Raw genomic sequence first — 16,799 nt, forward strand, 5'->3', positions numbered from 1 at the left:
CTGTTACATGAAGGTTGTCACAAAAATTCGTTTCAATCAACTGTTTAGTTTATACCCTACACAAATGTGGCGGGACATGGGACATTGTAGTTTTCTTTTTGCTTGTTTTTTCTTTGTTAGGACTGGTGAATACTGTCCACTTACTCATATAAGTTCACTGTTGACCTGTGCACCTTCAGTCCCGATATTCTCCTCATCCATGTGTCAGGCAACAGTGGCCCATAGCAAGTTCATCTTGGCGCATGTCTCCCTCTGGTGTATACACGGTGCACTGTTCATATACATGTAGCTCACCTGTGGAGTTGCATATCTTAGCCTTTCAGTTGTTATAACCAACAGTTTTCTTGTACTCCATTTGAAAGAAGAGCAGTTTATTGTAATTTAGATATACAAATCAGTTTGGAAAGGTGTGTGGTAATGTGAGCCTTGAGTTGTGTTTTAGTAGTTTTGCCAATAACAAATATTCAGAGCCAAAAAACAAGTCAATTATTGAACCACTTTAACCTCCATGCATTGCATACATCTAATGAAATGTCCAAATATGCTTTTGTACTTAATAATAATAATGATATTGGTCTTAATTGCAATATGAACGATAGTCCCTGAACGCACCACGGTTAAATGCACTGCTCCTCTTCCGTCGCGTCAGTTCAAACATGGCGGCGCCCCATGGCGTGGTCGGTGTGGAGGGAGGCAGCAGTGAAACAGCACCTATCCTGTCAGATTCGACCACCGGGGATGAGAAGAGACCTCAGTTCGGAACACGTTTCCTCACAGACCCGCGGCAGGTCTTCCAGCACAACGCATGGTGGGTCATTCTTTACAGAAACCCTCAAGAAGACAGATGTTCGGTCTGCATCTCTCTGTCAGAGACAGAGCCGGTATCCCCTGGCTGATGTTGTATCATAACTTAAAAGTATTACATTATGATATTTTTGCTGAATTGATTGTATCTAAACTGAACATTCTTTCGGAATGTGTGTTGCGTTGCGTTGATAGGGTCTTTACCAATCTGATAACTTGTTATTAGTTGATAATATCATGTAAAAATATAGCATAACAAAATTATGATATCCAGTATTATTTATGCATATTGACAGTCCCAATATATCAGGTATTGTATTCTACAGTTTAATTTGAGGCTCCATAAATAACAAAGGCTTGATGTCTGTTTCCATATGTCAACTGATGGGTCTCAAGTTGTTTAAAAACGTAATATTTTCAGTCAGTTTATGTAATGAACATCAATGAATTAGCTTGTAGGCCTACATGTTTGCAGATGTTAATGTATAGGATGTGATATTACAATATTGCCCTATTTTCCAGTCCAATCTGTTTATCACATTAAAACCTTTAATAAGAAGTATCTCAGGATTGTCAAGATTTTTCTGTGCTGTTATTCACTACATCACTTTGGCCACACTGTAATATTGGGTTGTTGGTTACAGGGACAATGTGGAGTGGACGGAGGAACAAGAGGCATCTGCTAAGAGGAAAGTCTTAGAAAACAATCAGCCACTACCTCTTGAGAAACAAGGTAGCATTGTTGCTCTGACATATTGCCTTACACACATGTTGTATGGGTAAGGGAGGCTGTGGCTCAGTGGATTAGTGCGCTGATCTTCGAATCAGAGGGTAGCAAGTTTGAATCCCACTGCAGTCAGCATGTTGTTGTGTCCCTGGGCAAGACACTTCACCCCAAATTGCAAAGTCGCTTTGGATAAAAGCATCTAACAAGTGACATGTAATGTAATGTTGTATATGCATGTGATCAATGAGTCAAAATACACAGCAATTTATCTTGTCGTTGTCAAATAATGCTTTATTTATAGTGTGCAAAAATAATTGGTGCTGTAATTCATTTTTGGCAATTGACTTTGATAATTGGCTGTAAACCTTTTACATTGCAATGACATAACTTTGTTACTGCATTACCTTTTTTTCAGAGGAATACGACAACCGAGCAAATGAGTTTTGGAATAATTTTTACACAATCCATGAAAATCGTTTCTTCAAGGACCGTCACTGGCTCTTCACAGAGTTCCCAGAGTTGGCCCCACAGACTAGCCTTAACCATGAGTCCCGTCTCGAGGTCTCTGGCACAGATTACAGTCAGCAGAGTTGCCTGGATCAAGAACAGAGAAGTGAAGTTGCAGCTTTTGCTCACACTGATGGTGACATCCCTGGCTCCTCTGCCAAATATCGCATTATGGAGGTGAGAGATTCGTTTGAAAGCATGTCAGCTAAACTTGAACCGTACACATTTAATGTCACAGTTAACATTTTGGTGAATTTTATAAACAGTTGCCAAATATTAATCAAAACAAAAATTAACTACGGTACTTATTTGACATAGCAGATAAAGCATTTGTAGAAGAAAAGTGAAGGTTCTCACTTGATATAGGATTTCATCGGTTTTAAGAGCAAAACGTAAAGATCATTTTAACAATACAGGATTTTTCATAACACTTATAAAGAATGGAAAGACAAACATATTTTCCTCTCATTTGTCTTGTATTTGTCATAGTTCTTGGAATGGATGAAATGGATTACTGCCTTTTTTTATATTTGTCTACTTAAATATCACAAATATTTTTACAAACACATTTAGCTGAAATTGATTTGTGCAACCTTGGTGGAAAAATGCATTTTCTAGTAGTTTTATTAATATTCTTTTCAGAATTCACTCTCTTTAAACAAACAATGACACTATATGTGTTGGTGGTCAAATTGAAGGTAAATTGAAGTAAACAAAATAAATGCTATATTTATCTATTTGTATTGGACAGGTTGGCTGTGGTGTAGGCAACACTGTTTTTCCAATACTGAAGACCAACAAGTAAGTCAAGGCATTGCAATGTTGTGCTGTCTTCCGCTCTTGTCTTTTGATGTGCATTGAAAGGCATAACTGCAGCTTTGCTCTTTGCAGTGACCCGGGACTCTTTGTGTACTGCTGTGATTTCTCCAGCACAGCTGTGGAGCTAGTCAAGGTGAGATGGGATTAATGAAAGGATTGTGGGTTGATAGTTGTGTTCATCTCTGGGGTTCAGGGCTAACTGATGAATTAACATTGCTTTCCTTGTCTTCAGTCTAATCCAGAGTACGACCCTGAGCGCTGCTTCGCCTTTGTTCATGACCTGAGTGACGTGGAAGCCAATTACCCCGTCCCCGATGGAACCCTTGATGTTATAGTGCTAATCTTTGTGTTTTCAGCGTTGCATCCTGACAAGTATGAACTTCTTTCTCTATTGTTGTTCTTCTCTTTGGTAGTTACACCATTGACTATATCACTGGTTGTGTTAAAGTTTCACCCTGTCTCAGGATGCAGGCATCCATCAGTAGGTTAGCGCGGCTGCTGAAACCTGGAGGAGTGATACTGCTCAGAGACTACGGACGCTACGATATGGCACAGCTTCGCTTCAAGAAAGGTTAGTCAGGCTAAAGTCCAGCGAGGCTACAGTCTAAAAAACTGTACAGTACTTTGACATGCAGAAAGGTTTTTTATTATTTATTGCTTATCACTAGTATATGCCCTTAAAAATGTGTTACACTGATTTACCATTTTTAGAATTGACTGTGGCATAAGATCATACCAAAGTCATCTTTTGTGTTTCACCATATTGAATGACTGTCACAGTTTGCTGCCCCTAAAAATGTTGAACAATATAATATTATACAAAAATATCAAAATGTTGATAGTAATAGTGAGTCACAAGACCTGTACAAATGCAGTACTTCCAATTGTACACTGCAAAAAAAACCCGGCACTGCATTAATAAATGCATTTTCATTAAACGTCTGCAATCTGTTGAAGACTAATGTTGTCTCTCTTCTATTTTAGGACGGTGTCTGTCAGAAAACTTTTATGTCAGAGGTGATGGAACAAGAGTGTATTTCTTTACTCAAGGTAAAAAGAGCCATATTAACTAATATTTATCAGTATTATTTTGCAGAACTGTTCTTTGATTATGTATATAAAATCCTGTCTTTCTATTGCAGATGAGCTCCATGAGATGTTCACTCAGGCAGGACTTGATAAAGTGCAGAACCTTGTGGACAGAAGGCTCCAGGTGAATAGAGGCAAACAGATCACCATGTACAGGGTGTGGATCCAGTGCAAGTACCGCAAGGCTGTCGCTGATCCACTCGAGACGCAGGGCTGAGACAGAGGAGGGACCCTGCCTGGGTTGACCTCCACCTGAACCACAGCTGAAATGAAGGGCTCAAATCAAGGCGGTGCTTGCCTCTTGTTGAGGATGTTTGGAATTGAGAAGCTCTTTTGTGAAGTGATAAAGAGGAGGCTACTTGATAGTTACATGCTGTAAAGACCCATTACACTATCTCAGCTGTCATAATGGTGATGGACTTGTTTTATACTGTAGAAAGTGTTCCTGATGGTGCTGCAATTCAACCTTCAATAGAGCCGATTTCTCATTTGTGCTGATGAGTTCAGTAATCTGAGAAAGTCTGGTTACACCTGTTGAACAGATGCTTTTAATGAGCTGATGTTTTGGAATACATGGCATGATTTTTAGAATGACTTTATGACATTTTTGTACATGCAAAATAAATGAAAATCTAAACTTCCTATCTGTTATTCTTTTTTAATGATGGTTTCAAACGTGTTTTGATTAACAAATTAATAATTTACTTGGTTTGTACAATATTCCATTATTCTGTTGAATTGGAGGGGGGGCAACAATCATTTTGCATTGTACTGGTATTATATAAATCCAAAGTGTGGGTGTGAACATTATGGGAATGGCAACTTTCTGGTAAGTAATCATTTTGGGGGTCGACTGTTTGGGCGCTGTTAAATTGTATTGTGTACAGAGGGATTTGCCATTGGTCCAGGCAAGAGATTTGGGCTCGCGTGGACTGAACGAAGGTGAAAATACTTCAACAATCTCACGAGAAAATATGAGATTTTACTGATTATTGTTTACATTGTAAAAACATGAGATCCGAACCGAATTGATCCGGATTCAGCTGAAACGCCTGCAACATCACAACTTCCGAAACAGATGGTTTCTTCCCTGCGGCGAGGAAGGCGACTGGAGCCGAACTTTGTTTTGATCGAGCTGAAAGCCAGGACCCGAAATTGATCTCACCACCGGGGGAGAAAAAGATAGGGGTAACTAGGGCTTGTTTAAAGACATCATTTATACTTGGTGGAATAACATAGAATCTCGAGGATCGCCATTGTGTTGGAACGAGATATACCCAACATAGACACGGTATGGACCTCGGTGGGAGGGATGTGATGGGGATCCCCGCTTAAGGAGCACAGCTAGGCGGGTTTGGGATACCCGGAGTTGTCGAGGCCTCCGAGGGAATCCACCGTAGTCTAGATTGAGCAACACCCCGCACTCCGGTGTCTCGGTCGTTTACAGTCAGCACGCGAGGGACGCTGCTGTGGATGCGGCCTAGCCTGGGAGGGTCTGCCTAGCACTGGGGAAACAACGGGGACGATTGCAGGGTTAACAACAGGCCCTCCGGAGGACCGTGAAAATATTGAATTGCAGTAAGTATCTCTCGGCTTGTCGAACAACATATTGACTAAGGGTGGGTCTCTTTTTTAGACTGAGTCCAGGCGTCGTGCCACCAGCACCTGACAGCACAGAACCGAGAGGATGCTTCTTTTTGACAGAGTGAACGCTAGCCAGTAGGCTACCTGACGCTAGCTATCTAACGTGTGCTTATAAAACAGTGTAGTCGTTGCGGACAGGAGTTGTGGTGTTTTATTTCCCGAGTCATCATCTAAACAGACGAATGTTACTGTACCAACGTCCATTACCATTTGTTTTGTTTGGGTACGTTAGTCAATAAAATCATATCTGCTTTTACTAGCTAACGTTAACCGTAAGCTCTAATATTGTAATGCTAGCTAAATTATGGCCAACATTGGTATGCTTGTTAGCACATTTATCCAATGTTAGCCTGCTACCTAGCTGATAACTGATGTTTCAAATCGTTATGTTAGCTGAGCCAGTAAACCTTTTACTATAGCAAAGTTACACGAGAACAAGTACTAGTATGTGCTCTAAAGGGATAGAGTGTTGTAGGTTTCATTCTGTATTTAATGTTATAGATAAGTCAGACATGTCAGCCTATGTTGGGCGTGTAACTTAAACGTTAACCTTTGCACAGGCTAACAAAATGGACATTTATTGTCTATTGTGGCCTTTTCCATTCCTGTGAGTTCACTTGGCAATCCCCCCAATTAGTGACCTTTTACAACTCCAGCGCAATGTAACTTGTGCCTATAATGCCAGGGTGTTATCACATGATGCTATATTATTGCAGCCAATGACTCTACACATCTGGTCAAAGATTCATATTTAGTATCCCTCTAGCTGTTTTATATGTGTGCTTTTTTAGTGATGTAAGTGGTCAACTTGCATGGCTGGTTCTTGCCCAACACATATGATAGTTGAAAACATTGTCAGGCTTATTGATGACTCAGAACAGGAATTTTCCACATCCATATAGCTAAAAACAGCTGTGACTCATCACAACTAATGCCTTTTGAAACAGTGATCAGTCACTCCTAGTTGAATATACCAGGATCCACAATGCCTTCCTTAATCTGTTTTCTTGTCTCTGCAGCCATGATGGAAGAACTGCATAGCCTGGACCCCCGACGGCAGGAACTGTTGGAGGCTCGCTTCACCGGCGTTGCTAAGGTTTGTATCACAGCAGATGCCGCTGAGATGGAGCATGAGAACCCTCTTTTGTCAAAGTGCTTAAAACCACTGATTTTTCTTGATTACACATTTTTGTGAAATGCTCCCTTTCTTTGTCCCACTCCGCTTCAGTATCACTCTGCTGTTTGGCCTGGAAGAGCTTGGCCCCACTCCTTTTCTTTGTCCGTCTCTGGAGAAGGTTGAGCTGTGTCTGTGTTTTTTGGCTGGTGTGATATGGCATCTCTCCCTGGCTCATGATTTCGAGGCTGTATATGCAAGTAGTGATGCCTGCCAAAAAGGCCATAGACAGGACAAGGGTGGTAGGGGGAGGAGGAATAAAGACAGAGCAGGAATGCAGAAATAGTTCTTGACCAGGTGTGAGGGGAGGCAGCTTTCAGCCTTCCACCCTCTTGCTTGCTACATGGATGGAGCCGTCTTTGTGGAAGGTGATCTTGGAACAGTCAGGGAGCGAGAGTCAGCGCCAGGAGTGGGCCCTGTGCCAGCCATAGGCAGAACTGAGCCCAGAGCATGGCATGGCTGCTGCCGCAGAGAAAATGGCGACTCTTGCTAAGGCATCATGCCACCGCCACCCTGGATGACAAGAGATGCAATGTGTGTAGGGGGGAAGTGAGAGAAAAGTGTGTCAACAAATAGCTATGAATATATATTGGTTGGTGGTCTAAAAGCCCTTTAATGTCACAGAGCACCATAGAGTTTTTATTTTCTTGACCTTGAAAAGCCCTGTAAAAGCTCTGCTGCTCCCTGTGTTATCACTGAGTTGGTTTTAAGGAAAGGGATAGTGTTATCTTTAGAGGACAAATAACTAGGATACATTCTGGTTAAAGGAACAGAGGAGGCCTACATTGTAGTTGAAAGTACATTTGGATTTTAAAAAGTCTGACCAAACGAGGGGTAAAAACAAGCTGTCGTCCTTAAATCAAGCAAAGCATATTTCGCTGGCTTTTTCCAGAGGGAGGTGAAGAAAAACACTTATCCATGGTGAATACGAGAAAAATGGATGACATTATCTAAAGGTGACAGACAGAGGGAAGAATACATCCCCAGCAGCATGCCTAATGTTCAGCCATTTTAGGAGGGTTCAGTGAGAGAGCTCTCGTGTGCTCTGAATGACTAAGTATCTCTCCCTGATTGGACAGTGCCTGCAGAATTTTGATGTGACTTCATTTGACTGACAGGCATCACCTAGGGAACCGCCATTATGGCTGCTGCAGGTCTAGATTCAGTGGGAAGTTACGGTGACAGTATATTGCCAAACCCCCGCATCCTTCCTCTCAGTTTCCCACCCATTTTACTCACTTTTCCAACTCCTCATACAAGTGCATGCATACTCAAATGTGCACACAGTTTGAACACAAACTTCTACAAATACATTTCTTTCATTTTTTTATGCATATTTGTATTTATTTGCTCTTTGTGATTTTTTTGTTTTGATAATGTAATTTTCTTTACTTCATTTTAACAGGGCTCGGGTCAGAACCAAAATGAGTCATCCAATCAGAGTCTATGCAGTGTAGGCTCGCTGAGTGACAAAGAGTTAGAGGTTAGTCTCTGTTACAAATGAACAGTAATTTATATGCCAACCATCTCTGTTTGTTGACCTAATATATATATTCTGTTGATTCACACACCTTTCCTTACAGACTCCTGAGAAAAAAGCTAATGACCAGAGAGTCAGAAAACGGAAAGCAGACCATTTTGACGGCAGCCAAGGTAAGATTGTTCCACTGCAATAATCTTTCACGAATCCCAAATATCAGCCTCTTTTTCTGAATTCCTGTGTTTCTCTTTTAGGCAAAGCAGGTACAAGAGGACATAAAATTAGTGATTATTTTGAGGTGAGTGGCTTTTTGTTTTCTTTATTGTACGGCGTAAAACTCATGGCCTGAATAATTCTTCAGCATTAACTTTTCATACACACTCTCTAAACCCTTATTTGTTTTTGCCATCTTGATCCTTCCATTGAACTGCTTTCTTTCTCTGCTCTTCTGTCAGTTTGCTGGCGGTAGCGGTCCTGGTACCAGCCCTGCCAGGGGAATCCCACCCGTGGTCCGCTCTTCCCCACAACACTCCCTCTCAAACCCCCCTGTCACGGTGAGCATGTTTGCACCTTGATCTCTCTTATGCTTTTAAACAATATATATTTGTACTCTCTTTCCTGCCATGCTCTCTCTTGCGCTTGTTTTAGCATCAATAGGTCAGCTTTGTTTACAAATGGGAAGAAACTGATGTGCTCTGTAAACACTGTTGCCAATAATTAGACAGATTCAACCACACTTGTGTACAAAGTTCATACACAAGCTACAACCAAGGAAAGCAATAATAGAACGTATTGCAGAAATACTATATTGCCAATTGCTATATTGGAAAATGGACACACAAAAAAAGTTTAGATAAACCTGTGTTCCACACATTGATTATTTATTTGTGAACTGGAGGCCTTGCATGTTTCAAGTAAACAAATCACTCTAAAGCTTTAAAAGGGTTTTGTGAGCCCTTAAGTGTTTTCATTTTGGTCTCATATATGCCTGATTGTTCATTTGATAACTCCCGGTCATTATTTTAATGCAAATGTCTTCCACCATATTGGCCTCATTATTTATCATGACTCCCAGCTGTGGGTCTCAATATATTCTTTAATGGATTAAAGTTCAAGCATCACAGACTTTTTTTATTAAATGAATGTTTTCCCCTCACAGGTGCAGCAGGGAAGCCCCTCCTCCATAGGCTCGGCCAACACGGAGCACTCGACGTGTTCACTGAAGCTTGCTCCTCTTCACATGCTCCACAAAGCCACACAGGTACTTGACATGCCATCAGGGCTGGCAATTATTTTAACTTTTTTTTTTAAATTAAAAAGCAGTTGATTTACAAACCAATACATTTGTTACTGAAAATAAATGAGCAACTTGTAGAGTTTTTTTGGACTTGTACTACATTTGTTTTATGAAACAGAATGATCCACCGTTAACATGAACACTGTTTTTGTGCTCACTGTATCCTGTAGTCTGACCTTACTATAGAGAAACTAACAGCTATGGAGAACAACAAGAACTCTGATCTGGAGAAGAAGGAGGGCCGGATAGACGATTTGCTGCGGGTACTAATCACATTTCATTTAATCCCTGCTACTCTGCTTGCCATTTTTTTTTATTGTTTTAAGAATATCACATTCTCTGTCTTAATGTTTTACTCAAGGCATGTTAGAGTGGACACATTCCTTCTGTCTTGACATGTTTAAGCAAGTTAACATTTTCTTAATTCTTTTTACCTGACCTTTTTCCTGCGCGTTTCTATGTTCTGCTCCAGGCAAACTGTGATCTGAGGAGACAGATTGACGAACAGCAGAGGATGCTAGAACGATACAAGGAACGCTTAAATAAGTGTGTGACCATGTCGAAGAAGCTGCTGATTGAAAAGGTATGATGATCTCATAGCACTGTGCCTTATGTCCAGCTATTAGTTTCCAAAGTGAGAGGGTCATTGTGTGTTTTTGACAAGATCTTGTTTAGAAGCCCTCATTTAAACCATGTGGAATCCACAGAATCAGATTGACTTCTGTTTGTCTCTCCTCCAGTCCAAACAGGAGAAGATGGCGTGCCGGGACAAAAGCATGCAGGACCGACTTCGACTGGGTCACTTCACCACAGTGAGACATGGAGCGTCTTTCACTGAGCAGTGGACGGATGGATACGCCTTTCAAAACCTTATCAAGTGAGTACTTTAATGTTTTAACTTTGACGATCTTTCGTTCACTTTTCTTACCCATTATCATTTTAACTAGTTTGCAGCTAATCAAAGAGGCAACGTCACACTAACACACCCCTGTAGTTGTGATATTAATTTAAGTTGAATGGCCTAGCTGGCTTGGTTTTGTCTCATGCAAGTGATGTAGAAAATGTTTTTTGCAAAGAAAGCACTTTTGCAACTCAAAAAATTCATATTCACATATATTAGCAGCACTTGTATACATGTAAAGTGTTACATAAATGTAAGACAACACATATAACATGTATAATTTGCATTATATGTGTCAATGCAGAGTGCCCTTGGGTTTGCCAATGATTTACCTCAAGCTCATTCCCATAGAAGAGGTAAAGGCAGTATCTCAACAAATGTATCATCTGTTTTCCAGACAACAAGAACGAATAAACTCCCAGCGAGAGGACATTGAACGACAGAGGAAGCTGCTGAACAAACGCAAGCCGCCCTCCATGGTCCAGACTCCGCCTCCAAGCCTGGAGCAAAACAAACGCAAAAGCAAAACCAATGGAACAGAGAGTGAAGCGTACGATGATTTTTTTGTGGTTTTTAACTTCTTTTCTTAATTTTTTACTACAAGCTGTTTTTCCCTTGCAGGCATTTCCAAAGTTGCGTTGACGTTTGTCCTGTGTCTTTTTATAGGTTATCACAGGCAGAGTATCACGAGCAAGAGGAAATCTTTAAGCTAAGACTGGGCCATCTTAAGAAGGTAATGTCTGTTATGTTTGACATGTTTAAGGTTTGTTTAGTTTTGTCTGGACAGTTTTTTTTATATCATTTTGTTGTCATTTGCAGGAGGAGGCAGAAATCCAGGCGGAGCTGGAGAGGTTGGAGCGAGTGCGGAACCTGCATATCCGAGAGCTGAAAAGGATCCACAACGAGGATAATTCTCAGTACGACTCCTTCCTATATGGCCGTTTCCTAATTAATCTGTATTGATGATACACAATTGAATAACTTTAATTTGTTCTCACCCTGTTCAGATTCAAAGATCACCCTACGCTAAATGACCGATACCTGCTGCTATATTTACTCGGCCGCGGAGGTTTTAGTGAAGTTTACAAGGTGAGAGAAACTTGATCTGAACGACTCCTAATAATAGTTTATGCTCTCACAGACATTCCAGTTTATATTTTTAAATAAATATAGTGAAGACCTTTGCTAAAACATCCAGTTTACAGAGAAAAGGCAGCATAGTACTGTCACTACAGTTGATCAACAAACATGCACAATTGAAATATTTTGATATATTTTCTGCTGCTTAAAAGAGACTAATTTTGTGAGTTGATTCAAGTCTGTGGTCATTTATGAGGTCAGGGATTTGGGAGTCACACTGATAAAAACGAACATGCTGGGATCATTAAATTAGCTGGAGTGGCTATGCTGTGCATAATTTCAAAAATATTTGGGTGTTTCATTACATACAGCAAGTTAAAACCATCAACATTTCAAAATAAATGATTGTGCCAGAATGTGAGAGTTGTTCCAAGAATCTGCTGTTTTAGCTGTAAAAATGATGAATAGCCACAGCCATTTAGTCTGAAGCAAGAGCCTCACTGCGGTTAAAACGAAGATATGCCACATGCATTCCTTACTAATATGAGACGTTCATTTTTCAGGCCTTTGACTTAACAGAGCAAAGGTATGTTGCTGTCAAAATCCACCAGTTAAACAAGAACTGGAGGGATGAGAAGAAGGAAAATTATCACAAGTAAGTCCTGTGCAATTTTTCAAGCAATACTATATTTACGACAATTCTGAATTATGTTGGGTTCAAAATTCACTTTGTGTGATATCCGTATTTAAAAATAAATGTTTTTCATGTTCTTTGTTTTAGACACGCGTGCAGAGAATATAGAATCCATAAAGAGCTTGATCACCCACGAATAGTCAAACTCTACGACTACTTTTCGCTCGACACTGACTCGTAAGTAATTTCCTTTTAAACACATGTATAAATATATACTTATGTACTTACTTACTTGAGTACTTTATGGTTTTCAATATGTTGTTTTGATTTTATGTGCCAAAGGCTTATACAAAACTTTTCCCTTACTTTGGAGCAGGTTCTGCACAGTGTTGGAATACTGCGAAGGCAATGACTTGGACTTCTACCTGAAGCAGCACAAGCTCATGTCGGAGAAAGAGGGCCGCTCTATCATCATGCAGATCGTCAACGCCCTGAAGTACCTCAACGAGATCAGACCGCCCATTATCCACTACGACCTTAAACCTGGTGGGTCTTCACACTGCTCCTCAACTCTGAAACATTGCATAATCTTGTTTCAGTTTACTTGGCACAGTTTTGCTTAGAATGAAACCATCAGTTAAATGTTAACCTCAGCAGCTACAGCAGGGATAATAGGGAGATTTTAGTCATTTTTGACTTAAAATGTGAATATAAAGACACTTTATTTCATGCCAGTTAATCCTTCTCTCAACCTCCCCAGGTAATATCCTTCTGGTGAACGGCACTGCATGCGGGGAGATCAAGATCACAGACTTTGGCCTGTCAAAGATCATGGATGATGACAGCTACAACTCGGTGGACGGCATGGAGTTGACATCGCAGGGAGCGGGGACATACTGGTAAGAGTTACTCCGGAATATGCCACTCGGCCGCAGGGTTGCCACCATCTGTGCTTAAAGGTCACCTATCATGCTATTTTTAGGCAATAGCATGGGTCTCAGATATATAAAAATATATAAAAAAACATGTCTATTAAGTGTTTTGCTCAAAATACCAAACAGATCACCCATTCTAGCCATGCCTCATATCCCTCTATTTCACTTCCTGTTTCAAAAGTGCTGATTTTGGGTATAAAGCTTTAAAAAAAAAAAGGAGGGGGCTGAGCTCATGCGGGACCCGGCAGCTACTGTCTAATCTAAATACTGCCGTGATGAAACGCCATATCATGGATTATCAAGGATTATTTCTGAACCAGTATGGAGCTCAAAGGCTTTCTCTCTTGCCGGTTATACCACAAGGTGAGTTCCTTTTTATATCCAGCTTCTTCACACACATGCTCTCCAGTACAGGTTAGCTCTGAGTGTTAGCGATGCTAATGTAAACACCGACAATATTACGTCCAAAACAGTCGGGCATTGTTTCTGATAGCAACTTTCTGATACGGCCGTGGGTCCACATTTCCGATATTACGTCATATCGGACGCAAATCTGGATCAGCTCTGTTGTACCCCCGTTTTTAGAGATTTGGGTACGGAGGAAAAGAGCTGAAATATTTATTTTATGCTAGGAAATTGCTGCAAAAAGTTGTCTCTTTGTTGGTATTTTATTTCATATAAGGATAAAATAAAAGAATCTGAAGTGCACAGTATGAGTGTTTTAAGAAGAAATCAGACGCATTATGTTGAATGATCTAACTTCTTATAAGTGGTTTAACACCTTCTTTATTGAAGGATTTGGACCTTAGCTAAACTCTGCCACACTTATATAGGCCATATCTGATATATCTGTTAGCACATGTTGAGGAGTTACCTTTCTGTGGATGTTGCTGCAGCAGTGGGTTTTACATTAGGCCCACAGAGCAGTTTATGGTTACTCGGTCTGACAGCACACAGGATTGACTAGTTTGCCTGAAGCAGCACTCCAGGCTAAATAGTTTCATGTCTCCCACATGAGGGATCTCACTGCAGAAGTGGGAATAGAAGAGAGTTCATTTAATTTCAAAATAAAGATTATTACTTAGATTAAGTCTTTATGTCCTGACTTCAAAATGCATCTTGAAACTAGACGCGATGCTTTTATCTGTTGAAAATGCTTCATTGACATGTCTTCCCCTTGCCCTTCTTTAGGTACCTGCCCCCAGAGTGCTTTGTAGTTGGGAAGGAACCACCAAAAATCTCTAACAAGGTGGATGTCTGGTCTGTGGGAGTCATTTTCTACCAGTGTTTGTATGGCCGCAAGGTAAGAGACACACACTGAAGAAAGTACAGTTCAAGAGTTTAAACTATGAAGTCGGTTAAATAAAATGCAATGGGGTTCATTTCCCTTGGTTACATTCATTTTATTTTAATCGTATGTAAATGTCTTCTTTTTCTTAAGCCCTTTGGCCACAACCAGTCCCAGCAGGACATCCTACAGGAGAATACCATATTGAAGGCAACAGATGTGCAGTTTCCCCCTAAACCAGTAGTCACACCTGAAGCTAAGGTACTACACTCTCTCGCCTCACTATCTAATGTTTACCTCACATCTATGCATCTTCAAATCCCAAAACATCCTCCTACCCTCTTTCTCTCTTTATATTATTTCGTATGTATCTGGATCTTTACATTTAAGAATTTCCTATCCTTACCAAAATATCACAAAGTCTGATATATGTACTTAAGAATTCCAATCTCATTCTTTCTTCCTCCAGGCCTTTATAAGGCGATGTCTAATCTACCGTAAGGAGGACCGCATCGATGTGCACCAGCTGTCCAGCGACCCCTTCCTCATGCCCCACATCCGCAAGTCAGTGGCCTCCTCGGGCACCTCGGGCATGGCCGTGGCCTCCACATCCAGCTCCTCCAACAGCAGCGCCTCAAACTGAGACCGCCCCCCTTAACTGATTGACTGAACCATTTAAAAGAGTGGGGTAGGGTAGGGGCGACGCCATATTGTGTCCCCCTTCCGGACAGCAAACCACCTTGCCATGAAGAGAAAGAGAAACAGGTCAGACCAGGCGAGGGGTGGGTGAGAAGTTATGTTCAGGGTTGGGAAGGCAGACCTCCGTCACCCTTCACCCCTCTCACCCACCCATCAGCCTGCCTGTCCTCCTTTCATTAAAGGGTGGCATTGTTCTGGGGGTCAAAGCCCTGGACCACTTGCGCAGTAAGGGGTGAGGTTTGGCACTGTGTTGGTAAAAAATGGGGTTCAGTGTTTGGGAATTTTCTTTTCTGCTTTAAAAAATAAGAAAGTAAAAAGAAGTATAGAACTGCTTCAGCTTGTCCAGATGGAAAGGACTGTGGGAGGCACTCACACATACACCCATGCATGAGCCATGCTGCTCCGCGGTAGTCTTACATCCCCCCCGCTCAAACATTTGGTTTGTTCTCATCTCCCTGAACTGAGAGAACCAGCCTGGCCTGTTTATTGTATTGAACCCTAAATATCTATGGCACAATGTCACCCAACCTGCTGTTCTGGGACCCCCTGCCCCGCTTAAATTCCAGACCCAGAAATGTTGTGACGAGGATGGGCAGACGCTACGATTCCCCGTCCCCTCTCCCCTCTCCTCGTCAAACGCCTGTGACCAAAGCTTATAACTTCCAGCTGGTGGCAGTGTTCCACCTCCGTTTTTATAATGAATGGTTTTAGAGTTGTGTTACTTGATATGAAGTGGAAGCTGTTCAAAAGTGACCCCTTTTGCATTTTTTTTAAAAGGACTTTTCAATTTAAGCAGTTTTATGGATAAAACTGTTGTGTTTTTCAAGTTGCCTTTTAATTAGAACTGTTATTGTTTTTGACTGACCCCCTATCATAAACACACATATTTATTTAGGTATGTTTGAATTTATTTTTGGCCAATAAAATGCAAGGGACTGGTTTACCTAATAATTCTTTTGGGGGAGATTGGGCCTTAGCAGAGAATTGCATAAACCATTAAATACTATTGGTTAAAATGGGTTTGTTGTTCTGGGCTTCTGACTTCCTTGACCCTCACCACTTTCTTTCAAGGAATACCTACTATTTACACAGCTAAATTCATATTAGCTTATTATGTCTGTACTCATATTTTGTTTTTGACTTTTCAGAGTATAAACTAAATATATTTTTATTAGCACTGTTCGGTTATTTGAATTTAATTTTCAATTACAACTTTGGCTTCAAATGATCTGTTTTGCGGAAACGCTCTGCTGAGGTGCACCACTCCTCGCCTGATGTCTCCTCCTGGGAGCCTTGGAGGACTTGGTACTAACTTTGCCCTCCCTGTTTAGGATGGATTGGGTCTCCTGCCCCCGGCACAACTGTCTAGTGGGGCAGATGGTGGTCTGAGGCGCAACACGGACCCTGCCTTGTTTTCCATGCTTTGTGGGGGTGACATTTCTCCCGTGTCATCACCATTCATATCTACAGTATACAATGTGTTTCAAATTAAATTGTTCCATAGAGCACAAAGTTCTTCATAGATCTTTAGCCTCTTAATTTTGCTCTTAAAGTGCACTAGAGCGATGTATTTAACTTTATAATGTACATAATGTATAGTTTCCAACGTCAATGAGTAAGGGTAATTATATAAAATAATTTGTGATCTCTGTTCAAACCAAAATAATTGGAATTGGAATTTCTTCCATAATGAAGCAGCTCTAGTCATTAGTGACTACATG

At 40.9% G+C, this 16,799-nt stretch overlaps 2 protein-coding genes across 4 annotated transcripts; both read left to right on the forward strand.

Annotated features, from left to right (window-relative positions):
• Positions 1-656: 656 nt before the first annotated feature.
• Positions 657-4,588, forward strand: mettl2a (methyltransferase like 2A). Its single transcript, XM_034144318.1, has 9 exons — positions 657-808; positions 1,449-1,537; positions 1,947-2,215; positions 2,790-2,839; positions 2,930-2,990; positions 3,090-3,229; positions 3,322-3,428; positions 3,842-3,907; positions 4,000-4,588. The coding sequence occupies exons 1-9, from the start codon at positions 657-659 to the stop codon at positions 4,161-4,163; spliced, it is 1,098 nt and encodes a 365-aa protein (XP_034000209.1). The 3' UTR covers positions 4,164-4,588.
• Positions 4,589-4,763: 175 nt separating this feature from the next.
• Positions 4,764-16,594, forward strand: tlk2 (tousled-like kinase 2). Of its 3 annotated transcripts, none has more exons than XM_034143336.1 (21): positions 4,764-4,775; positions 6,610-6,686; positions 8,170-8,247; positions 8,348-8,417; positions 8,499-8,542; positions 8,700-8,798; positions 9,404-9,505; positions 9,712-9,804; positions 10,014-10,124; positions 10,282-10,418; positions 10,840-10,992; positions 11,109-11,175; positions 11,262-11,359; positions 11,450-11,531; positions 12,086-12,177; positions 12,304-12,393; positions 12,533-12,702; positions 12,917-13,055; positions 14,283-14,394; positions 14,533-14,640; positions 14,849-16,593. In XM_034143336.1, exons 2-21 carry the CDS (start codon positions 6,612-6,614, stop codon positions 15,020-15,022), a joined length of 2,094 nt encoding a protein of 697 aa, XP_033999227.1. In that variant the 5' UTR covers positions 4,764-4,775; positions 6,610-6,611; the 3' UTR covers positions 15,023-16,593. The 3 variants fall into 3 exon arrangements, 2 of the variants coding, with proteins under 2 accessions (XP_033999227.1, XP_033999226.1); XM_034143335.1 differs by lacking the exon at positions 4,764-4,775 and adding an exon at positions 4,844-5,524; XR_004556903.1 differs by lacking the exon at positions 4,764-4,775 and having other exon boundaries at positions 6,612-6,686; positions 14,849-15,310; positions 16,410-16,594.
• Positions 16,595-16,799: the final 205 nt, after the last annotated feature.

Source organism: Trematomus bernacchii, unplaced genomic scaffold, assembly GCF_902827165.1.
Source record: "Trematomus bernacchii unplaced genomic scaffold, fTreBer1.1, whole genome shotgun sequence".
In the NCBI taxonomy this organism is placed as follows: domain Eukaryota; kingdom Metazoa; phylum Chordata; class Actinopteri; order Perciformes; family Nototheniidae; genus Trematomus; species Trematomus bernacchii.